This window comes from Mus musculus, chromosome X (assembly GCF_000001635.26).
Source record: "Mus musculus strain C57BL/6J chromosome X, GRCm38.p6 C57BL/6J".
Taxonomy (NCBI): Eukaryota; Metazoa; Chordata; class Mammalia; order Rodentia; family Muridae; genus Mus; species Mus musculus.
This window is the reverse complement of record NC_000086.7, coordinates 47,912,186-47,937,624: the sequence shown is the minus strand read 5'-3', so window position 1 is coordinate 47,937,624 and position 25,439 is coordinate 47,912,186. Positions and strand designations below refer to the sequence as shown.

At 42.2% G+C, this 25,439-nt stretch overlaps 1 protein-coding gene across 3 annotated transcripts in view; it reads right to left on the bottom strand.

The window, feature by feature from the left end:
* Ocrl (OCRL, inositol polyphosphate-5-phosphatase) overlaps positions 1-25,207 on the bottom strand; it is a 54,011-nt gene extending 28,804 nt beyond the window's left edge. The window contains exons 1-12 of one of the 3 annotated variants that reach the window (XM_017318524.2): positions 24,934-25,207; positions 24,577-24,656; positions 21,071-21,150; positions 17,426-17,464; positions 7,144-7,254; positions 6,641-6,727; positions 5,929-6,049; positions 5,680-5,841; positions 4,150-4,251; positions 2,666-2,780; positions 1,419-1,535; positions 1,137-1,324 (exon numbers count right to left, since the gene is read on the bottom strand). In XM_017318524.2, coding sequence (XP_017174013.1) covers positions 1,137-1,324; positions 1,419-1,535; positions 2,666-2,780; positions 4,150-4,251; positions 5,680-5,841; positions 5,929-6,049; positions 6,641-6,727; positions 7,144-7,254; positions 17,426-17,464; positions 21,071-21,150; positions 24,577-24,656; positions 24,934-24,972 — 1,241 coding nt within the window. In that variant the 5' untranslated portion in view covers positions 24,973-25,207. The remainder of the gene's footprint in view (positions 1-1,136; positions 1,325-1,418; positions 1,536-2,665; positions 2,781-4,149; positions 4,252-5,679; positions 5,842-5,928; positions 6,050-6,640; positions 6,728-7,143; positions 7,255-17,425; positions 17,465-21,070; positions 21,151-24,576; positions 24,657-24,933) is intronic. The other 2 variants (XM_011251008.3, NM_177215.3) reach the window with 2 other exon arrangements.
* Between the last annotated feature and the right edge of the window lie 232 nt (positions 25,208-25,439).

Sequence of the window (25,439 nt, the reverse complement as noted above, 5' to 3'; positions counted from 1 at the left end):
CTCAAATACCACTATTGTACCCATTCTTCATTCTGTCCCCACCCACACCATTCCTTCAATGACCCTCTACTTCTGTCCTTCTCAAGGCTCGTTTTTACAGACCCACCATTGCCACCCCTCCATTAAATCACCACAACCATTAAAACGAATAATGTAGATCTGTGGACACAGAGTTGGACACAGAGATAAATAGGGCAGTATGCTCTCATATAAGTATGCGTGGCTACATATGTATGGAAAAAATCTAGAAGAGACTGTTCAGTGAGATGATACATGTCTCCATAGCCTTTTAATTTTTTAATAGATGCACTTAGAATATGCAAATAAAAATAACTTTTATTTAGCTCAATGCATTCAAATCATTAATGTATGATTAATATTTTGCAAATTAGGGTGTTCCACATTTTCTCCGTGCAAACTTCAAAATCCAATCCAGCTTTTGCTTACAGATCTCTCAGTTTGACTAATGACTTTCAAATACCCAACAGCAGATGCTGGCTATCACATCAGACAGCACAGCTCTGGAAAGGCCCACCCCCAAACGACAGCCAAAGACAGTCTTCTATGGAGAGCAGGACTGGCTGGGGAGAATGGAAGACAAATAAAGGACTCTAAAGCATGTTTATTCATTTTATCTTTTGTTATTATACTTACAGTGACCGTTTTTTGTTTGAATTAAAAAAGGACTCTAGGCCTTTAAAGGCGTGGTGGTGCACGCCTTGAATCCCAGCACTTGGGAGGCAGAGGCAGGTGGATTTTTGAGTTCAAAGCCAGCCTGGTCTACAGAGTGAGTTCCAGGACAGCCAGGGCTACACAGAGAAACCTTGTCTCGAAAAAACCAAAAACCAAACCAAACCAAACCAACCAACCAACCAAACAAAACCCCCAAAAAAGACTCTAATTTGCAGATTCCTTCAGTGTTATTTTAGAAGCTACACTAATAGAAATTTTTTTTCTCCTAATGCCCAACCTAATTTCTTGGTCTCAATGAATCTGTTATTTCTAACTAACACTCTCTTCTTTGTGACCCAAATCCTTAAATGGTAATCTCTCACTCCTCACAGCTCTATAGTATTTTACCCTATTTAATCACTGTTCTATCCTTATCCAAAGGCCACAGAGAGGTAGCTGCTTACTCATGCTTCATGATGTTCACTTGCGGGACAGTCTGATTGGGGACTGAAAAAGTCATTCTTGCACAGATGTCTTTATAATCCTGATTCCTTCGTTCGAACTCTTCCACGTGGGCGGCCAGGTGCGAATTGACAATGCAGAAAGTGGTGTTGTGGAATACAAATCTTACAGCTACCCCACCTTTGTTTCCCTGTTAGACAAAGTATAATGTTACTTAGCACAAGGAGCAAGTGAATTTTGCATAGCTATAAATGATAATCAAATTAATTGCCAAAGGAACTCACCATTTTCCCCATGATTCCAGTTCCAGTTGTTTCTGTAGCAACATCTCGGATGTATTGACACTGATCTTTTCTGGCAAATATAAGAAGCATCATCCCCACAAGGCGGACCAGTTGAACCTATGAATTCCAGGAAGTTACTAACAGCTAACATAAGCGTCCCTTTCTGCTACATAACTAACTTCCTAGGATGACCAACAAGGTGATTACTGATGTCCAAACCTACATCTGCACCCTCTAATTTCCAATAAGACCTCATAAATTGGAAACGACGATTCTCTGTGGAAGCTCTAGTCTGGTTTTGATTAATAAGAGTTAAAAGTCTTGAGGGATAGTGTATAAGTCTCAGTTTTTCTCTCTCCCCACTTTTCTCTCTGTCTCTGTATCTCTCTGCTTCTATTTATCAGTGCTGAGGATCAAATAGAGAGCCTTGAGCATGTAATACAGCTATCTACCACTGAGCCACATCCCCAGTCTTAGACCTCTAAATCACATTGTAGCCTATCGAGAGTATATTAAAAGCCCAAATAGTAGTGTATAAGCCATTATCCCAGCTTGTTCCCCTTCCGTCCTAAAGAGCAACCCTTTGAATTTTGATTCTTTTTAACCTAAAGTTGAGCGAGAGAGCTGTAACATCCTCAAGAGTTATGCTACCTACATAAACTGTTCAAAACCATAGATTACTTTGAGCTTGGGATAATAGTCTTAAGATGAAAATAACTCTCCTAGTAGCTAAATGCCCCTAGCAGATATCTTCTAAAGACCACCAATTGGACCACCTTGCTAAAGCCAAGTTTATACTTGACCTACAAAGCAGTTCAGGATGTGCTGAATTCCCACAGTACTGCTATTCTTGCTCTGAATCGAAAGCACACTCTCTGCGCCCCACATACTCCATACTGCTTTTCTTGTAGGCATTTCATTCTGGCCATGCCAGAGGACAGTCTTATATTTTTATTACACAGACAGATCGGTTAGCTTATATTTAATTATTTGGATTACTAATGCAAAAACAATAAGTTGATTTCTTCCCCAAACCATCTAAAGGATGAAAATGCATGACCAGAAAGCTTATGAATTTTTTTTCTCAGAAGTAACTACAGCAGATTAGTCTCATACAGCACAGTATTTCATATGGAGAAGTCAATTATTTAAACCTTTTGGAAGAGGTTCAGTTGATGGAGTAACTCCCAGTGAGGCCTACTTCATTCTATACTGAAGAGAGAAGCGAGCGAGCGAGCGCAGCTTACTTTTCTATACTTGGCCTTCGAAGGCAGCCCCCTTTCCACAGCCAAGGACCACTCTTGCTCTTTCACAGACTCGAAGTAGAAAAAGGCTTCGGTGCTCAAGTCCAGCTCTTGGAATCTGAGGGAACAAATAGATGCAGGCACTATACACAGCCACAATTTTCTTTGGCTACATCCTTTCCCATTTGCTGAGACATTAGAGTAAAGAAAAAAAAAAAGAGTACGAGATAAATTTTATAAAAGACATGTCGGTTTTCTAAAGACTCTCCATAGGTTATAGAAAAGGAAACAATAACAAACGCTCCTAGGGCCAGTGGTGAGACCTGTCTTTCCCAACCGTTGACTAATCACTTTGAGCACTGAGCTTATCTGTTCCTGCGATGAGCAGTTCCCTATTAGGAGCTTCATTAACGGTTCCTTTTGACCCACAAAATTAACCCGCACACAGAGTGCACAGCAAGTGTTTACCAAACAAGTATGTAAGAACAAATATGCAGATCAAGGCGGGGGAAATGTCCCAGTCAGTAAAGTGCTTGCTAGATCAAGTGTGAGGACCCGAGTTCAAACCTCAGCATCCGTGCAAAAAAGCTGTCTGTGCGGGCATGTGTCTGCAATGCCAGCACCGGGGAACAAGGGATGGGAGGATCCATCTCTAGGGGTTCAGTGAGAGAGCCCATCTAAAAAAATAAGGTAGGTGCCAGGACAGCCAGGGCTACACAGAGAAACCCTGTCTCGAAAAACCAAAAAAAAAAAAAAAAAAAAGGTAGATAAGGCCTTTCCCATAGAAGTGGGTGGCAGCTAAGGTAGGAATTCATAACTGGCCAAAGTGCTGAGATTTAGTGATGGCAGAGCACTCTGCCACTATGGGCCATTTACATCACACTCAGGGAATACCTTTAAGAGGGTATGAAAAGAATGTAAGAGCCAGAAGATGGGGACATGTTCAGCAAAAAGAAACTTGTGGATGACATCGCCACTGTTCCCCTGAACTCGGTACAGCTGCACAGATTGGGCCCGTAAACATTTCATCATGGGCACAGGAGGAGCCCATGAGGCTCTACCCCTCCCTAAGGGACAAGGGGCAGTTAAAGATTGCTGGTGGAAGGGGTGTCACTTTCTTTGGTGGGAAAGCCACTGTTGAGTTGCTCTAGTAAATAGTCTCCCATCCATGTTCACACAAGAAACTCCAACTAAACTCAGCGGCTCATACATATGAAGAAGGCATGAGTGCAGTGGGGGAGTTTTGGGGGAAGAAGATGATGGGGGTGTAAACAACTAAAATTCATTATATATGTAAGCAAAATGTTTAATAAAAAGAGGAAAGGAAATAAGATGGAGAGTGATTGACCAAGACACCTGGTAACCTCTGGGGCTCACATGCACACACCAACACGTTCACACACAAACACATACACACAGATAAGAGGGAGGCTCAAGTCATGTTACACTAACACCAAATATAGGAGAAGGAAGGTCCAGAAGTTTACCCAATGCAGTAAATATCAGGAGGATTTGGATCACAGTCGAGCCAAGGTTCTAAGCTGCTGTCTGGAGACTGGCCGTTCACATTCCAAGTTCCAACAAAAAACCTAATAACGTTACAGCAAAAAAATAATTTAAAAACAAAGATCAAGGATAAACAAACACAATACTGCTTTTATCACTCCTATGAACGGGTATTTTGATTAACATAAATCTTCAAAGTGTTTTGCTAGACACCTAAGAAAAGAATTCTTGGGAGCCAGGACTCCAGATACATATGTAGCAGAGGATGGGCTGATCTGACATCAATGGGAGGAGAGGCCCTTGGTTCTGTAGAGGTTTGATGTCCCAGTGTAGGGGGGATGGTAGAGCGGTGAGGTGGGAGTGGGTTGGTAGGTGAAGGAGCACCCTCATAGAGGCAGGGGGAGGGGGGAATGGGAAGGGGGGCATTGGCGGAGGGGTAACTGGGAAGGGGGATATCATTTGAAACGTAAATGAATAAAATGATTAATAAAAAAGAACTCTTGCATGTATAACATAAAGGCATGGGTTTATTTTCTCTTCATTTACATCAACGGATCAACAAAAGGACCTAGGTCTATATTTTAAACAAACACAACTGTTTTGGCCAAATTTTCTTTCAATTACATTCCATCCAAATTCATTAAGGGAGAGCTTTAGGTTAGGATGGGAAAGAGCTAGCTTGGTGCTAGACACAGCCCAATATGGATAACTCTTCTGTAAGGAACTACAGCTAAACTAAAACAAAAAAAATACAAACAAAAACAAAAGCAAAAGCCCTCACTTCTCGAGGATCACGAGGACAACTCTGGGAAATATTGAAGAGGCAGATAATATATGAAGCGGGAAAGCAGAAGGGATGACATATATATGAGGAAGTGCAGACGTGTTTGAACATGGGGAAATGATGCATGGTGGGATACCATACGGGTATCTTGGATTAGATGGGATATTCTGTTCATGAATAACACACTGGGGATATGTGCCACACCTCATCATCTCCCCTTTCTACCAGATATATCAGGGTCCAGAAAAGGGGATATAATAATGAGCAAAGGTGACGTGAAAACTAAAAGGAAAGAATTGAGGACAGACTGCCCAGAGGACTGGGTGAAATTTTAGTTGATTTATCAAAGCAGTAAATTTATATGTGGTAGTAATGGTAGACTTTAATTTTTCAATACTGGCTGGACCAAGGTTCAGCTGGCCCAATGAGACACATACTTATTTACTGATGGCATTACAGGCCAATTTTCTATTCTATGTGAGTTTGATCTATCCTCTAAGCATGGATAGAAATATTAGTAGACATGGTATCATGAGCAGTTAGAAAACTGAAGGGAAGCTATAGCGTATGCATGATTTATGATATATATGTTTTTAAGCAAGCATAGTGCCCGAGTCAGATAATCTTCCCTTATACTGTGCTTCCATTCTTAATGAAGCTAACATTTTTACAAGGCAAGATTGTTGTGCCTAAATGCTTAGACTCGGTGAGTAGAAAACAGACACACCTGAAAGACTGGATGTTGACATATTCTTTCTCTCGCTTTGTGAGGATATGTTTAATGAGACCCTCTCGCTGCCCGGTTTGGGTGTTCGGGACAAATAGCTTCCGCATGGTATTGGTCACTTTGGGCTGTTCTTTGTTTGAAGCTTCCTTTTCACGCGAAAGCCTAGAAAATCAACCATGGATTCCAAAGGAAAACTGGCTAAAATGTGAGCTGCTTAGAGCGGGCAGTGCGCTGCAACAGAGCACTTACATTCTAGTCGATGAAGAAGGTGGAGGGGGTGGTTCCCGATGACTCCCTGATCGGGGATTTTGTGTATTCATTTTCTTATCTAAATCCAGAGATGAAAAATTATCCTCAAATCCAAGCAGCCCTGAAGGATACAAGATCCAAAGACAAAGTGGAGATAAAGAGACCTTCCAACATAGGTGAGGCTTTTATTTACTTACGACTGGATCTAGGTACCACAGGTAGAGTAATCATTTACATTAGGGTAAGACTCACATTCATTCCAGAAGCACTGACACACTGACTGTGATGACAGACAGTTATACCAGTCTGGAACCTGAATAATACAAGCCAACATTTATAGAGGGGATTATATATCATTTGCCTTCCTCACATTTCAATAACTTTCATAAGGTAGGTACCATTAACATATTTTTCTACATTGTATTGAAGGAAACAGAAGCTCAGAGATAAGTCACTCAAACAAGATGACATCATTAGTAAGTTTCAGACTTGCCATTCACACCTATGTTGTCTGGATGTGAAGTCTACACGTAACTTCTTTTTCCAAGTAGGCTCGGAAAGAGCTACCCTACCACAGAGCGAATCAGGAGTGAAGTCCAGGGCCACAGAGTCAATGGTTACACCACCCAACCAATTCATCTGAACTAATACTATCTATCTACCGGCTCGAAAACCTTCATAGCAGCCAGAGATGAAAGAGTCTTTCCAATACCTGAATAAGCAGGTTTATCCATAGTGTCTAATTTCTGGTACCAGCTAGATGAGTCTTTTTGTTCTGGAACAAGAAGCTGTGACTGAGCTGGAAAGACAAGACTTGGGTCAGAAACTGGGAAGACCATCATTAAATTACAAGCCAAAGCTATTCATTTCTTCAGAGTCCTTGAATGCACAGTCAGCAGAATTCCCAAAAGGACTAGAAGAGACTAAGTAAGGAAATACCAACAGCTCTGAGTCATTCTGGGGCAGAAGGAGGGGACTGCAGGCTGCAGTAAACTATATGCCATGCCACTGACTCTCTTTTTAAAGCTGGATAGACTTGTTCCTTAATCTACCCCCAGGTTCTTTCCTGAAGGGAAAAATAAAGAGCTATCTGAGCTCAAGGGGCAGGGGTGTGGGGGTGGAGCTTCGCTAACAGTGACCTGCCTCTGAATCAGCATATCAGCATTTTACTCCCATTGAAAGTGTCGAAAGGAAATTGTTGAGTTTTGAGTTTACCTTCCTGAGCTTCGAGGACCTCTGAGAGGAACTTCAAACAGCGTTCTTCATCAGGAATTTCAAAGTGGCGCTCTCTGGTCCAGTCTCCCTGTACCCGAATTTTGCAGCCACCTTTAAAAAGAATGAAATCCACAGAGCCCTAGCTATGGGATACAACACTTTATCAATACCTTATTGGGATAATAGTCTCAAACTTTCTGGTCAGAGGGAGGTCCAGATTACACATAGTCCATACCCTTAAGAAGGAGAACATGTAGAAGAACAAGGGCTCCGGTATTGTAGTGGTGGAGGGGATGAAGCAGAGAAGAAACCCGACAGTAGAGTACTCAGTGCTGATGAACTGTGTCAGCGGGCAGACTAGCAATAGGCACACTGAATCATAGCTAGCTGCCTATGTCCCTATCTCTCAGCTGTCAATGTAGGGATTTCTAAGTTCTAGCAAAAGATAAATTCACAAGTCACCCTCCTTCTATCCCCACACTGGAAATTCCTACCATTTAAGTTCAGATTGCATAATACTTTAAGGTATGAAGGTAACATAGGAAGTCACTTGGTCAGGTTCAGAGTAAATTAAATTTACAAGTGAACTTTAAAAATGTGGGGACTGGCTTCATGTGTTCTGAGAAGACATACCTATTCCTCATTGACACAAGTGAAAAATACCACAGGTATCTTGAATAATCTTGCAAATCTATCCTAGAGTTGGGTGGTTTAAAAACAGTCAATTGAGAAAGAATAGAATTAGAAGCAAATGTACTGGGGCTGGTTACTGAGGCTGGAGAGATGGCTCAGCAGTTGAGGGCACTTGATGCAGATGACTGAAATGTGATTCCCAACACCCACATGTTAAACCACAACCTTCTGTAACTCCACTTCTAGGGCATCCAATGCCCACTTCTAGCCTCTGTAGGCACTAAGGGTGTACATGGTGCCTATACATAATGCATGCAAACACCTATATACATTTAAACATAGAAATGCCTTTTTAAAAAGCAAACTTACCAAGGGTTTAGCTCTCATTAATTATTAAAATAGCATTTTTATTTTATATGTATAGGTGTTTTTGCCTGCATGTACGTCTGTGCACCACATGTACCGTCGGAGGACAGAAGAGGCATTGGGTCCCTCTAGAACTGGAGCTACTTTGAGGGGTCTAGGAATTGAAAAATACATAGGGTCTTTCATTGACCTGGGACTTGTAGGGTAGTATAGGGTAGCTGACTAGTGAGCCCCAGGGATCTAGTTGCTTCTGGCACCACCCCTTTTTTGGTCTTTCAAATACGGGTTCTGGGGATCAAATCTGTCCTCATGCTTGGACAAAAAAGCAGTTTACCAACTGAGCTATCTCCCCAGCCCTAGAGGTGCTTTTTAGGGCATACTAATATGTGTGCCCCACCTCACGACAATAAAAAGACTATCTGGAGAGGAAGCCCAGAAATGTCTCACTATGTAGCCCAGGCTCATTTCAAACCTTTGTTCCTGCCTCAGGCTCCTAAAGGATAGAATTATAGGCAGCTGCCACTACACCTGACTTCACTGGTAATTTAAGAAAAATACTTGTTAGGGATTCTAACATAACTACATTATAAATCAGAGGCAAATGCAAACTGACTAGTTTCCAAGCAGGTTACTTCTTCCGCAGACTGGATTTTAATTCCTGGTCTCAAGTGATCCCCCTGCCTCAGTTTCTCAAGTATTTGAGACTATAGACAAGTACTATCATGCTTGGCTTAAATATGATGCAGTTCAATACCTCCTATAGAGTACTCCCTCTCCATCTCTGTCAGGAAACTGCTTTCTTCTGAGGCTCATTCACTGGGCTATACCATCTTCTCTTTCTTCCTCTACAGGACCATCACTCTCTACAAACCTCAGAGTTCAGAATCCAATGCCTACTACATAAGACTCTACTTCCACTCAAATGCCTGCCATTAGTCATTCTCGCTTAAAAATTGGCACAGAGAATCCAGTTACCACCTTCACCTTCTTCACCCAGTGGCCTTCCCACTCCACTTCAGCCTCCATTGCCTCACCCTCTGCAGTGACTCCTTCAAGAATATCCTAGATTTTTCCATCACAGAAGTACCATCCCCTAACATGCAACATAAATCAAACATTTCACTGTGACTAGTAGTCCTCCCAATATACTTGCTCCTTATCTTTTCTGTAATTGTTTTTGACTTTGAGGAACCTTGGCCCCATTAATCCCTTCTTTTGCCATCCCTGGAACCCTTCTTGCTTTCACTTCCCCCTTTCTCAAACAGATGTCATCATTATTGTCTGCTGCCTTACCTCTGGGCTCCCACAGCACCGATTTGGCTAAATTCCAACCCACAATAGTCCAACTAATTGCCCTCTCCGTGCTTCCACCAGAGCAACCAGAGGAAATCAGCACAAAGTACAACATACACATTGCGCTGGTTTTATGGTATGAGATGTTAACTTGACAAAAAACTATAGTAATCTGAGAAGAGGAAACCTCAATTGAGACAATGCTTCCAAAAGGTCAGGCTGCAGACAAACCTGTAGAGCATTTTCTTAACTAGTGATTAATGTAGGAGGGCTCAGCCCACTGTAGGAGGTGCCACTTGGGCTGCTGGTCCTGGGTTCTATAACCAGACTGAGCAAGCCATGGGGAGCGATCCAGTAAGCAGTACCCCTCCATGGCCTCTGTATCAGCTCCTGCCTCCAGGTTCCTGCTCTGTTGGAGTTCCTGTCCTGACTTCCTGCTGGACTGCGATATGGAAGTGTAAGCCCAATAAACCCTTTCCTCCCCGAGTCATTTTTTTGGTTATTGTGTTTCACTGTGGCAATAGTAACCCTAACTAAGGCAAGTTGGTATCAGGGTAGTAGGGTATTGCTGTGACAGACCTGTCCATGTTTGGGGGAGGATTTTGAAAGGATTTTGGAACTTTGAGCTAGGAAAGCCATTGAGTGTTGAGAGCCAAGAGAGCAGAAGATGGAGGCCTGGCTTATCAAGTTTCAGAGGGCAACTTAAAAACTCTAGAGGCCATTTGTTATTTTGAATTACATTTCTGTGGTTCTGATTAGCTGAGGCTGAAGAGTTCGGCTATGATTAGAAAGATAACCAAAACTACAAAACTGAGACCTTTACTTTGCTGAGATATTCAATGCTGGTCAGCAGGAGCTGGGAAATCAGCAGTGATTAAGACAAGCATTACTGAGGTTCAATCTCTTGGGAAGTGCCTCCTGAGTCAACATACAGAAGCTGTGTTCCAGAGGCAGCCAAGGTTGTACCTTGTGCTGGCAGCTGAACTTGGCAGTGTAAGAGTTACCCAGGAACTGGTTTTGAAGGCATGTGAAGGGATCATGGAAAGCAGCTGAAGGCTTGGCACTGTGAGAAGCCAGGCAATGCTATTGGTGAAGGTGTAGCCTCAGTGGCAGTTGAAGGAGTAAGACTGAAAGAGTCATCCAGAGAATCTGAGGCTTGGACCATGAAGAGAGCCTAGGAGAGGCTATTGGTTGAAATGCAGCCCAGATGCAGCAGAAGACTGTAGAATTTTGGATGTGCAAGTACCTGGGATGACTATTAAGAATGTCAGCAGTGGTGGGAGTGGAGCCTACCCTAGTTGAGAAGACAAGCTGTGTATGCTACAGAGGGCAGAGCTGGAGAAGTGGCCCAAGCCCTTTGGAGTAGTCCAGAAGAGGGTAAGTGGATCCCAAAATTGTTTTCTCATTCTATATAGAACTGTCTTGAGTTTTCTGTGATGCTGAGCCTACTCTATAACTGTACAACCAGTATGGATGCATCTAGCTAGTGAGCACTTGAAGTGTGATTATTGAAATGAAGCCACTGAATTGTGAATTTTACTTCTAATTCATGTAAACAGGTATGTGCATTAGACAGCACTGTGTGAAACAGCGGAGCTCTCAACACAATCACATCTCTCAAGGTTTGGATGTCATTCACGTGCTAGTTAGGTTTGGCTTCTGAGTGGCAGCCAAATCCACATAGAAGTGTCTCAAAGAAATCTCAAACATGGCCAAAACTGTACTGGTACTGGAGAAGTGGCCCAAGCCCTTTGGAGTAGCCCAGAAGATGGTGAGTGGATCCCAGCCATTGGACATTCTGTTTTGGAGATGCCAGTACCATGGGATGATCACCAAGAACAGTAGCAGCAATGGAGTGGACCAACCTGAGTTTAGAGTACTGGTACTCAAAAGCCCAGGAATAAGTCTACTATTACTCTGCTAAATGGACACAGTAGCAAACTGCCCTCAGAGCTCTCCGATTTATCTAAAAAGTCTGTGAGGTGAATGGTGGTTAAGAAAGAAACTCACAAGTGGTCAACAAGTAAAGAGAGAGTATCGGTGGCATGCCTGGCCACAAAAGGGCCATCTATATCACACTCCTTTCCCAATGCTCAGGGACCTTCTAAAAGAGGGGGTGGAAGAACAGCAAGAGAAAGAGGCTTAGGAGGACTGAAACAAAACTGTCTCCTTGGCATGATGGGACCACAGTGTACTCAAGCTCATGGCGACTGTAGCTATGTGCTCAGGGCCTGTAAAATCAGCCAGTCAACATTGTAGCCTCAAGTGTACAGGGCTTCATGAGCCTCTATTCCTAACTGAGGAGCTACGGGCAACTGGTGGCTTCAAGGGGAGGGAGAGCTTTCCCTAAGGGTGGAGCTCCTGATAGGTCAACCTTTCTGCACTGGATGACTCCATACTCAGGAGCAAGTAAAATGATAAAAATGTACTCACAGCCGGGCGTGGTGGCACACGCCTTTAGTCCCAGCACTCGGGAGGCAGAGGCAGGCGGATTTCTGAGTTCAAGGCCAGCCTGGTCTACAGAGTGAGTTCCAGGACAGCCAGGGCTACACAGAGAAACCCTGTCTCGAAAAAACCAAAAAAAAATTTTTTTTTTGCTCAAAAAAATAAAAAGTATTTTAAAAATGACATCTTGATGGTCCCCTCAAAAGAAAAAAAATCATTCCATCCTCAAAATTTTTATGCAAATGGGCAACATCCTCTAAGTTCCTGTTGGAAACCTTGTATTCACCCTTGACACTTCTCTTCCTCCCATCCCTCACACCCAAGCCGATTCTTCTTGACCTTACCTCCAAATTCATCTATCAAATCTGCCCCCTTTTCTCCATTTCTCTCTTTCTCTTTCTCTCTCTCTCTCTCTCTCTCTCTCTCTCTCTCTCTCTCTCTCTTTCTTTCTTTTTTGAGACAGGGTTTCTCTGTATAGCCCTGGCTGTCCTGGAACTCACTCTGTAGACCAGGCTGGCCTCGAACTCAGAAATCCACCTGCTTCTGTCTCTGCCTCCTGAGTGCTGGGATTAAAGGCGTGCACCACCACGCCCGGCTTTTTTCTCCATTTCTATCACAACCATACTCTCTAGCATATACAACCAAAGCAGCCTAGTAACTGGTCTTTCTGCTTCCAGGCAAATGATGCTATATCAGCATAAAAATCCTTAACTTCTCATTTTTAAGTCTAAAACTGCAGATTCAACACTGTGGCTTACAAGACTTCATAGTCGCTCTTGTCTTGGTGTGCAAGCCCTATTTCAGGCACCCTTGCATTTTATTTCCCAGAAACTGTCAGGGTACTTCTAAGTTTGGAGTCTCACAACCCCCTTTATCTGGAAAATTCTTTTTTTTTCTCCAGTTGTTGCCTGTCTCTCAGGCCCTCTGTTCCCAATATAAATGTCTCTTCTTTGTAAATGCCTTGCCTGAGTACACTGCCTAATTTAGTGATCCCTCTTGTAAACTCCTGGCACTTTTTCTTATTAGTATTTATTAAATCCACATTCATGTAAGCATCCAGTCCTGCTAAAGTCACTTTTGTACGTTAAAACACATGAACCACCAAGAGTGTGTTGCTTTCTCGTGCGTTTTAGAGCTTAGCACAGTGCATAGTGGCCAGAATGTATTCAGATGTTTAGGGACTACATTTATGAATTAGAGGCATCTCTGTGGCTCTAGCAACAAAAAGCACAGAAGGAAAAAGGAAAGCGGAAGAAGGACTCTTATCTCTGCTGTGCTCTGATGATTTGGTACGATTTGCCACCAGGTCTGACAAACAGAAGGCACTCAACAAATATTTGTAGAATAATAAATAAACTAGGTAGGGTACTGTTTAAAAATTAGCATAACAGAGTTCATCTAAAAGTCATAAAGAGATAAAGGAAAGAAAAAGGGAAAATAAATTCATCTCCATGAAAAACAGGGAGAACATTTAATAAAATTCAGTACATATGCACAATTTTAAGGAACGGCAAAATCTTAGTTTATGTTGTTGGTTTTGTTCTTTTTCTGTGTGACACAGTCTTGCTATGTGGCTCAGACTGGTCTTGAACTTGCTATATAGCCCTGGCCTTGAATTCACAATCATCTTGCTTAGATATTCAGACTAATACTGGCACATGCCATGTCTGGTTTAAATATAATTTATTATTTTTTTTAAGAAACAGAAAATCATCAGGGAAAAGTCTTTAACTGGGAAATGCCAGTTGAAGCATCCCCACTGAAACTCAGAGCTACAGAAGAGTTAACACCATCATTTAAAATTGGTCCTCAAATTCTCATTGGTACAGTGAGACATGAGACAAAGTCAATGGCTGTAGCTATGAGAAATAAGGCAGAATTTGAAGATAATTAAAACTATCAATCTGCCAAAATGGAAAAAATAGCAAAAATATTAAAAATAAATTAAGTGAAGTAACTGGACAAAATATCCAAGACTCACTAATTGTTTTATATGATAATAGTAAGCAATCCATCAGCAAATCAAATCCACTATGAAATTCTCACCCTAAAATTTTCATGTATAAAAAGAAACTACAAAGTTTTACTGAGAACTGTAAAATAGGACCCAAATAAAGAGTTATGTTCCTTCAAGATGACTTAATTTTAGAAAGAAACTAGCTAAATAACAGTCTGACAAAATGTCTATGGTGAAATACTGGTTATCAAAAATAATGTTTAAACAACCATGTATGGTGGAACAAAACATTCATCCCAGCACTAGGGAGGTATAGAGAGGATCAAGATTTCAATGTCATGTTTGGCTACATAGAGAGTTTGAAGCTAGCCTATGATAGAGAGAACCCTGCCTCAAACAACAACAACAAAATTATGTTTAAAATGATTTTAAATGACATAGGGGAAATGTCATGGTAAAGTGCTAAGTGAAAATCCATGATAAAAACTATAAATAAAGTAGTAGGGATATAGCCCAGCTGTAGAACATATGTTTGACAGGCACTAGGCCTCTGGGTTCAATTCTCAGCCTTACAACCCTCCCACAAAAAGTATGTAGAAGGATTCCAATTATATGGACTAGAAACTATAGGAAATACACAGAAATGTTGGCTACAGTATAACCTCAAGATTATATGTTAACTTTCAAAGCCTTTGTGTGTTTGCTCATGCATGTGCATGCATGAACAGGCATGCAAAAGAGTGCAGGTGTTTGCAGAGTCCAGAAGAGGGTATTGGATCCCCTGGAGCTGGAGTTACAGGCAGTTGTGAGGCACCCGAAATGGGTGCTGGGAACTGAACTTGGCTCCTCTGCCAGTGCAATACTTGCTCTTAATTGCTGAGCTATCTCTCCCATTCTACATAATAATTTTAATTTGATACTTCAAAACTTTTTGATTGTCACAATTTTACATAATTAAGATGCATGAACTTTAGAACTAGGAAAATGACTTTCAAGATGTTTACTGCTAGGATCTAGACAATATATATTTATATCAAAATCAGTCTTGCACAGTAATAAAGAGTACTGTTTTCTAGGAGGTGAACTCAGATTGTTGTCAATCTTGTGCAACAAGTACTTTTACTCACTGAGATTTCTCCCTGACCCCGCCGTGTTCCTTAAAACAAAAACATGATTTGGAGACATGGAGCACAGGCTAGCTTAGAACTATGTAACTGAAGGATAGACCTGAATTCCTGATCGTCCTGCCTGCACTGCGCTGAGGTCACAGAGGTGTGCTGCCACACCCTGTTTATGGAGTACAAGGGATGGAACCAGGGCTTTTTGCACGCTAGGCATATAACTACTCTATCAACCGAACCATATCTCCAGCCTGCTGCTGTGTTTCTTCTTTTGTCTAAGTACAAAACAACACAGATTCTAAGTTATTTTCTCTCTTAGATACCTGTAACAGAAGTTAGCAGCTAGGTTTATATAACAGTTTAGGAATAGCCATTAAGACTATGATTAAAGAAAGGAATAATAAACCCAAACTGGAAAACTATTTAATACACATTAAGAGTGCCAAGGGCAGAGACCTTCTCCAAACAAAATTATGTGCAACCTGTAGCCCCAAGCTAAATGGCAAGTTCTGCTCATCCGTGGACTCAAACAAGAGATAAGGTAAACCATTTGATTTAGATTTGTATGGTCAGATACACTTTCCATAGCAACCACACAGTAGCTGCAGTAGCAATCAAGTGCCCATTTTCTCCTCTCCAGAGCACAGTACAATTAGATGATAAACAAAGAACATCTCACACAGAAAGTCAGTGATTTGCATTAAACTGATTTAAAAAAACCTGAAAGGACAGAAACAGCGAAAAGAAGACCATGTTCCCTCTGATGAATGGAGGCCTTGAGGGAACAGGGCTTAAGTAGGGCACAAATTATTTCAAAAAAAAAAAAGAAAGAAAAAAAGAATAAGCCATTTAATGGACTCTGTGCCTTTCAAAATAATGTAAAGAATAGATGAAAACATTGTGAATTCACACAAAAACATAAAAACAAGGTGGGAGTAGGCTCTAGAATATAATAGTCAAAAGATAACATTTATTCAGCCACATTGATAAACAGAATCGTGACATTTCCGAGGAAATGGGCGTACCAATGTAACTGTCACACTGTTAGTAAAGTATCTCAGCTACAGAAAGGCAAATGCTGCATGTTTTCTTCTCATATGCAGAGCCTACATTTTAATGTGTATACGAGTGCATGTGTGTGCATGTGTGTGCATGTGTGTGATGTGTGTGTAGGGGTACAGGTCATGAGAGTGGAAAAGGGACCACGAGAGACGAAAAGATGGCTTAAGGGAAAACTGGGGAGAGGGAAAACAGGTAAAAGAACTGTGTGCCATGCAGGCAGAAGGCGGAGCAGTGAGAAGAAGGGGGCAGGTCAGAAGGAAGGAAGTAGGCTTGTGTGGGACCAGATTCAATAAAAAAATATGCTTGAAAAGGCCATGATGAAACCTATTACTTTGTATGCTAACGACAACAACAACAACAACAACAACAACAACAACAACAACAACAACAACAGAATAGACAACTAGTGACAACTTGAGAGACGGAGAATCTGCCTCTGGGGGGAATGAACCTCTAATACATTATCCAATAGAAAGTGGTCAGCTCTGAAACCAGATACACACGAAGTGAAACATTCAGTAGACTGTCTCTACATATTTATGCATCCATGTATGCACACTAATATATAACAATAATAATGAAAAACAGGCTATCAATTTGAGAGTGGGGGACATGGAGGAAGCTGGGAAGGAGGGACCTTTAGAGGGGCTGAGGTGGCAGGATAGGAAGGAGGAAAAGAATGTAATTATATCTTAATTTTAAATATATATCCATATACATTATGCATACAATTTTAAAAAAACCTAATATGGGTGGGTAGATAGTTTAGTCAGTAAAGCACTTGGCATTTGAGTTTGATCTTCAGAACTTATGTAAAAAAATCGGAAACGACGCACACTTGTAATCTGAGCTGAGGAAGCAGAAAAAGGCAGATAGAGTCCTGGTGTTTCCTGGCGAGCCAGTGTAGCCAAGTTGGTGAGGTTCAAGCTGGTGAATCGCTGTCTCAAAGCAAAAGTGCACTACACATAAAAATATTACCTATTGCAGTACACACATGTACATGTATGCATGAACACACAAACTAATAAAGAAAAAAATGACCCATAAACCTCAAGCACTTTCAGCATTTCCAAAGCTCTTCCTATTAATAATCAGTTCCACAGCAATGAAACGATTGCTATAGACAATGTCTGCAGCTTCAAGTAGCTTATAGCTCCACAGCAGCAAAGCTTGTATCACACTTCAGGTTTGGGGGAAGAGTCTTAGCAGCCACCTATGTTTTTCTTAGGCTCAGCTGGAATAGTTTTGAGAGATGAGGATAATTTTTAGGGCTGCGTTAAGAAAATGGTGACTTCGGGATGAGAAGACAAAACACAAGATGTACCCCCGAAAGTTTCTTAAATGTAAAGTATTAAAGTCAATATTTGTAAGAATGAAAACCAATTCCATTCCGAAAGATACTCACTGTTTGAAGCAATATCAATCAAAAGAGTTTCTTCTGCTTCTGAAAGGAGGAAAAACACTCATTACCACCAGAGCAGTATTTCAGACCTAAATACCAGCAGTACTCAGTTCCCCCGTGTCTTAGAACACATTAAAGAATCCTTTGATTGTTTTTGTTTGGCACACCTTTGTTGTTGTTGTTTTTTGTTTGTTTGGTTTTGGTTTTTCGAGACAGGGTTTCTCTGTGTAGCCCTGGCTGTCCTGGAACTCACTTTGTAGACCTGGCTAGCCTGGAACTCAGAAATCCGCCTGCCTCTGTCTCCCGAGTGTTGGGATTAAAGGCATGCGCCACCACGCCTGGCTTGGCACACCTTTTTAAAAAGGGATTTTAATAGCCTCAGGTTAAAAAGAGTATGTGCAACTCAACTTAAAAAAAAAAAAAAACAAACCAAAACCAAACCAAACCAAACCAAAAAACCAGGAAGAGAAAGAAACTGATCAAGGATCCAACTGGAGCTCCTCAAAGCAAAGCAAGGGACAGTGGCCTTAGAGTAGGGACCATAACAACGTGCTCATGCAAGTGAAGGAAAGCTTAGCTCTGTGTGCTTTAGATCTTAGAGAAAGCCAGGGAAGGCACTGACAGACTCCAAACCGACTTATTCTCACCGAATTATCTTTCAATTTAGATATAAGCTCTGAGAGGCTATCAGTGACCTCAGGATCTGCACTTTTGCCCAAAGGCAAAAAGTGCTTTGCTCTTCGGCTTCAGTGAATGCCCAACAAGAAGTTTTGGCCACTTGCTGTACCACCTTAATTGATTCATGAGAGTCATCAACTGAAGTTATGACAGATAGATGAATAAAGAAGATAGAGAATAGAATACACAGTGGAGTACTATTTAAGGACAAGGAGAATGGAATCCTGTCCTGCTGGCCATATGCATGGAACTGGAGGACATTATGCTAAGTGAAATAAAAATCAGTCATGGAGGGACAAATATTGCATGTTCTCACTTAATGTGCGGAAGGTGAGAAAAAACATGATCCCAGAGAAGTATTGTGTAGAAACAAGTACCAGAGACTAGGAGAAAGTATTAGGTAAAGGGATTGAAAGAGAGAGAAAGAGAGACGGGGGAGATGGAGAGGGAGAGGGAGAGGGAGAGGGAGAGGGAGAGGGAGAGGGAGAGGGAGAGGGAGAGGGAGAGGGAGAGGGAGAGGGAGAGGGAGAGGGAGAGGGAGAGGGCAAGAGAGGGAGGAACGGAAAGTTAAGTACAGTTAGCTAGGAGGACTATGTTCTAGTGTTTTCCAGCATAGCAGGGTAACTAAGGTATATCACACATTTACAGATCTTAACTAGATGAGTTTGATGGTACCCAATATAAAGAAATATTAGCATCTCAAATGGATCATCACATGTTTCAAATTGGTACACTGTACTTTTTTTTACACTGTACTTCTTAATAAGTACAAATGTTATGCATCAATGGGAAAAATAGAAGACAGCACAAAGCAGTTTGCAAGTTTAGAGTTCTCGCTCTCTTTTTCCACATTGGTCTTCCTGGACTTCCTTTTTTCCCCCCTGAGTATCTGAACTCAACCTATCTTTTCCTCTCTGACTTCCCTAGATTTGGATGATTCTGAGCTGGAATCAACCAGGATCTCTGTTGCTCAAATGGGAAGTCGCGCACTTGTCTTGCTCTCTCAGCACACAAGATTCTACTGCAGGTTCTATGCGACAGATGCAAAAGAAGCAAGAAGTAAGGCACTCTGTTGTCTACTAGCAGAGAGTAAGGTACTACGTTGTCTACTAGCAGAATGGAGTCTCACTACTATCTGCTGCAGGGTGAAGTAAGTAGGCTATGAATATACAGTCTATACTCACCACTGTTCCGTAGTACCCTTTAGTTCCACAAAACTCTGAGTGATTAGTGTTCCAAATAGATGACGCAAGTCGGGAAATGGAAAGGAAGTGAAAACTCAAGGGCATAACATTTCAATTTGTCATGGGGAAACGATGGCATATGTGTTTTCCACTGCAGTCTAGCAACCGACCATCTCCTGATTAAAAACAATAGAAGCGAGATCCCAGAGGTAGTAGGAAAGGGGAAATACATGCTAGAACACCAAAGCCTTTGGCTCTTCTGCATAAGGCTGCCACTTGCAAAGTAGGTGAGTGCAGTAACCGACTGTGGCACCTGTGCCCTGTTCACTCTCTCTCTCACACAGGGCAGACTCAATAGCTGACTTGCGTTCCGACTGCCTGTAGATACTATTCCTCATAGGCATTTCAATGTGCCCCTCCTCTTTCTCCTCCTTCCCCCTTTCTTCTCCTCTTCTTGTTCCTTCTGCTTTTGTTGTTGGAGGCAGGGTCTCACTACACAACTAAATCTAGCCTGGAACTCATGCTTGGCCCAGACTCTGCAATCCTGCTTCAGCTTCCGTCTGGGATAAGAGGTGTGAGTCACTACGGCCAGCGCAGTCATTTTAGTTCTTAATGCATACTGTGCTTTCTTTTCAGCACGCTGCCTTAAAACTCATACACACTGACTCTATTCACTCACAGGGCTATAGCTTGAGCAAATAACAGATATGTGGGAAGGTTTATGTACAGAGATGCTCATCCCATTACTATTTATACCAGTGAACAGCACCCCAAATGTCAACCAGAGGGAATAATTAGATTATGAGCCATTCATAAAATGGAACAGCGTAAAGCCACTGGCAGCACAGAAAACACACATAACACGGTAGCAAGTGGGCGGGAGAGAAATGTTATATAGGATGAGTCCTGCTTCAACGAGGTAGCTTGTGCACAGAGAAGAAAATAGATGGTGGGTGCCTCTTAAGCATGAGAATGTAGGTGACTTGTTTTCTCTGTGCACTGCTGCTCTTTCCAACCCTTTTACAGCATGTATGTTACTGTTGTGAAAAAATAAAGTTCAAAGTAGAAAGCACTTGTGCCAGTTGGGCCTCTAGTTCCCAATGTTCTCCACTGGCTGAGGAAGGCTTCTGACTGCTAGAAGCACTAGATCTTTGGGAGACATAACACATTTCTTTCTAGTAATTGGCTTCCTTTTTAGGAAAAAGGGAGGTTGCAGAGGCAATGCCTCCCACCTAGCTCTCCCAGCGTTTGAATTCCAGTGTAGCAAATGAAACAAGATTGCTCTATGTTGTGTAAGGACAGAAAGCCAAGTGTTTCTTTCCCAGAGCTCTGATTCACAAATGTCAAGGCTTATGACCCAACAGAGCTGACTCTGAGCCATTGCAATCTGATACTTCATGCTGCCAAGGTATCTTAAGTCCAGTACTTTGGAAAAAAAGGTGCCAAATGTGTATAAATCCTTCATAACAGACATAATGTTGGTTAAGCCCAAGACAGTACTTTAAATCCACATATATGTCAAATCAGCATAGAAGATTACTTACACAAATCTCCAGCTCTACTCAGGGAAACAGGTGATATATACATCTGTATTTTAAAATATAATTCTTCGGCACTTTTAAACACAACACTTTTCAATGGCAGGTTAGAAGTGTTAACTTTTCTGTGAAGAGTAATATATTTCACTTTACATGCAGTGACAAATGTGAGTATGTGTGACATTATACACTGCATTAACGGCTAAGGAGAAGCCTTATAAAACTAGCTAAGTCATTAAAGCAAGTACCTTGAACACATCTGAAGTGGCTATTTATAGGAATGATATCTTGAACATGTTGTTCCTTTCCATGCAACTGGATTATTAACCTAGAACACAGAAGAATGTATCAACGAACAGCTACCAAAATGCCTAATCTCTAGCAACAAAACATTGCTGTCTTGCTACACAAATATAATCTGTGTTTATCAGACTTGCTGCATCGAGTCCACCCGATCTTAGCATCATGATTGCTAGATGTTGCTCAAGGGCTGAAAGGTGATCAGTACCTGAACACCCAAACTGCCTCACACACGTAAAGAATGTACAATAGTCTATATCCTAAACACAGTTTTAAGAGCATGTACTGCAAGTTACATACCTTCCCTGTATGAACACCAGACTGAAGAACTTACAGCCGAAGGGAACTTGTTGTTGGCTGGGACTGTGGCTATCTTTCTGTTACAGTATTTCTAGTGCTTAGTGTAGAGCTTGGCATATCTCAGACATTCCTGTGCATTGAATCAATGAATCAGACAACTCATTCATTAGCTTTTCATGTACAGTTTCATGTCTTTGACCAAAGAAGGGTGCTGCTACTTTCACACATACATGTAAGTTACTAAATGAGTAAAAAGACTCATTCCTGGGCCAGCCAAAAGAATACTAGCAGCTGAAGAGATAGCACAATTCCTGCATGGGTTCCCTTGATACCCTTTGTGTGCATGTCCTCTGCTTTCTCATTTTAGACTGGTATTTTTATGCAGACACGAATGAATTTGGCTCCCAAGTATGAAATGCAAGACTCTAAAATTCCCTTCTATTCATTCCTTAAACATTAATGTTTGAGATAGGCTTTCAGTATTGCAGATCAGGCTGGCTTATAACTCACTATATAGTTTACGCTGATCTTAAATACATCATCTTCCTGCCCAGACTCCAAATTGCACAGATTACAGATGCACACTACCATGCTGAGCTTAATTTTTTTTTTTTTTTTTTACTTCCTAGTGGGGAAGAATCAAGGTATTTCCTAATTGGTAAACAGACATTCTAAACACCAACTGGCTTCTCCACATTGGGTACTCGTCAGGTGTCTTTATTTCCTTTTGTTTTTTATTTTTTTATTTTTTTATTTTTTAACAAGAATACATCTTTTCTTCCCGAGACCCAGTTCAAATACCACCTCCTCTGTAAAGCCTTCTCCACATATTCCCAAGAAGACCAGTAGTCTTATCCCCTTAGACTGGCCCTCCAATAGAACACTTAAAGAGCAGTTATATTTATTATATGGGAGCCCCGTGAGAGCAAAGACCCTCTTCAGTTTTGTCTACAGTTTAACAGATACTCAATGGTTACTAGTTGAATAAGTGAACAACTTTCATTACACTATAAACAGAGGTGGATTTTGAAATGAAAGTCCTTGGAGAAATAATGAAGTTCTTTTAAGGATTTGATTGTTTCCAAAAACAACCCCCCCACCCCCTTTTCATTTTGGTCTTTCAAGCAAAAGCTGCTCTATATTCAGAAGCACAGAGCCAAACACGGTGATGGCTTCAAGTTCTAATGACAAAAAGGCCAAATGTAAAAAGTTTTGGGGATCTAGGTCAGAGATGAAAAAAATCTTTAGGGCTTATAAGTGGTACTATATATTAGGTGTTTTCAGTTCAAAAGAATGTTCTCTACTGGGCATGCTAGTGCACACCTTTAATCCCAGTGCTCTGGAGGCAGAGGCAGACAGATGTCTGACTTTGAGGCCAGCCTGGTTACAATGTCAGTTCCTGGACAGCTATGGCTACCTCCAAAAAAATACACTGTCTCAAAAGCAAAAAGTAGAAATTTTCGCTGTGGAATTCTTAACTATGCCTCATGGATTTGGATCTCAGCTATGCAGCTTTGTAACTCTGAGTAAGCCACTTCACATCTATGTCTGTACCTGTAAAGGAGCATGATAAGTGCTTAACAGTCTTCAAGCCATCTCGTTAATTGTGGGCTATCCTTTTATTAGTTATATGGACTCAAAACACAGGGATTTAATTTCTCTGTGGGGAACTAGAAAAGAGCCCTCCCCTTGCCAAGTTTAAAAGTTCTAGTTCAAGAACTTAGACAGAACGAGTTACTTTTCATAACCGGCTGCTGGCTCTCTTAGTAGAGTTCTAAACCCACTGACCCAGGGGACAAATATCTGTGTTGTGGTTATTCCAACAGTGTAGCTGTCCCAGTCAATTCTTAAAACTTTGGGTTTTATAGAAGAGGAAACCAAGATACACAGAATCTACCTGTTTGTGCAGGTTACACTTCTACACACCATTTCTACCTTTCCCACGTGGAATTGCACCTTTTAATTCACTATTCTATTGAATGTACTCTTACTAAACTAGTCTTCCTGGATTTTATCAAGTCTACGGAAAATAACATGAATTTCTTACATCAACAGGACCAACCAAGCAGGATCTAGGGACGAGCTACTTCATGGACCTAGATGATAATCAGTTATAATAGCACCCATAGCTGCAGCTACGTTCAGGCCAGGCTAGTGGGACTTTCCTTCTTTGTGAATTAGACAGCCTGGGACCAAGGATTTAAAAGTAGAGTCCAAGACACTTTTTCATGCAGAATCCAGTGTTAAGAGATGGTAGGAACTAAGTGATCAATACCTGTTAAACTGGGGGGAAAAATCTATTCCCAGAAACCAGTGAACCAAGGGAAGTAGCTTGCACATATACAGCGATAGGGCACTGTGATATGAAACGGTCACCGTGGAAACTTTAAAGATGAAGTATTAGTGGCAAGGGGGCAAGGTTAGCAGCTGTGGTGACTGCTTATGAAAATAATCATCTGCTCAATCAGTCATCTGTATTTACTGAGCTGCCATCATCCCAGGAAGAGTTGGAGGTGACATGCACTGAGAAAAATGTCAAATGCCATTCTGTTTCTACACATTTCATTAACTTTGCTTTCCAAATAGTCCGGTCCAGTGCGACAGTGGCTGCCCTGCGCCAACACATTAGTGAATTAATGCATTTGCCTTCAAGCAAACGGAAAAAAAAAAGAGGATCTGGGGACAGGAAGAACCAGTTGAATGGGAAAAAAGACATGTCTGTAACATTAGCAACATAGCATTTCCATTGCACTTTTACTTGTAAGCCACTTTTGCCTGGGTGGTCCCCCAGTTTTATCTCCAATAGCCATAAGACAGTTTATGGTTTTATTCAACTCAAGAGGAAACCAAGGCTCAGAAAGCTTGATTAACTTGGGTTACACAACGCATGTCAGTTACAGACAGGGTGAAGGAACTAAGAACCCAGGCTTCCTGCTTTCCTGTCCATTGAGTCCATCCACTGAGCCACAGGGCCCAGGAGTTATCTAGTAGCTTAGAAGTTGGGGGTGGGAGGCCCTGGCTCAGGCAGCTCACTCTACACACCTAGCTGTGAACCTGTTGCCCTCTTGGCCAAGGTGGGTGGCTCCCTGCGGTTTCAGGCTCAAGGAGGTTTATAGAAGAAGGCGCTCTCCTCGGTGGGAGTCAGATTACTTACTCATACTGCCCATTCCTCCGGGCTAGGGTCAGGACGCAGGGTTCCCGGAGGGGACCCTTCATCTCCAAACCCGCCACCATATGCAGGCACTGGTCAAGGATCTCTAATTTTTCTTTTTCTTTCTTTTCTTTTCTTTTTCTTTTTTTTTTTTTTTTTTTTTTTTTTTTGCAAACGCAGCCAAATTGGGGTGACGCGGGGCCAGACTCATATCGTCAGCTCTCCTCAGCTATCCCAGCGTCCACTCCTGAGCAGGTCCCCTTTCCCTACTCTGCTCGCCCTAGGACATGCTGCACCCCAACCCGCACCCCACGCCCTTACGGCCTCCCTTCCCCTTCCCCCCTTCTCTCAGACGGATACTGCCAGGGGCTGAGCTCCAATCGGGAGCCGCGGCTCCATCAGGGCGGCCTCCAGGCTCTGCGGGGCTGCGGACTGCCAGCGGATTCCACGACACCACCTCCTGCGGCCTGCCGCCGGCCTGCCTCGCCTAGGCGGAGAGGAAGGGCTCCAGCGCTGGGAGCCTGGAAGCCCGGGAGCCCGGGAACCCGGGAGCCCGGGAGCCAGCCGGGGAGCTTTAGAGCCGGGAGGAGAGAGACTGACCAGAGAGAGAGAGCGGCGCCTCCCGCCCCCGCCCGCCTGCCAGGCCGCCGCAGATTTCGCCCCCTGCGGCCAACCTGGGGAACTGCAGCTAGGCACCCGAAGGACTTGGGGACTCCATAGCAGGTCCCTCTTCAAATTGCTATCTGCAACATCCTAGAAGGGATCTGAGGACTTTGAAGATGCTCAGAGAAAAGAAACTGCTACACCAGTTGAACTGGGCCTATAGGACCCACAAGCATACTATTCTCCCACCCCCAAATCCTTAA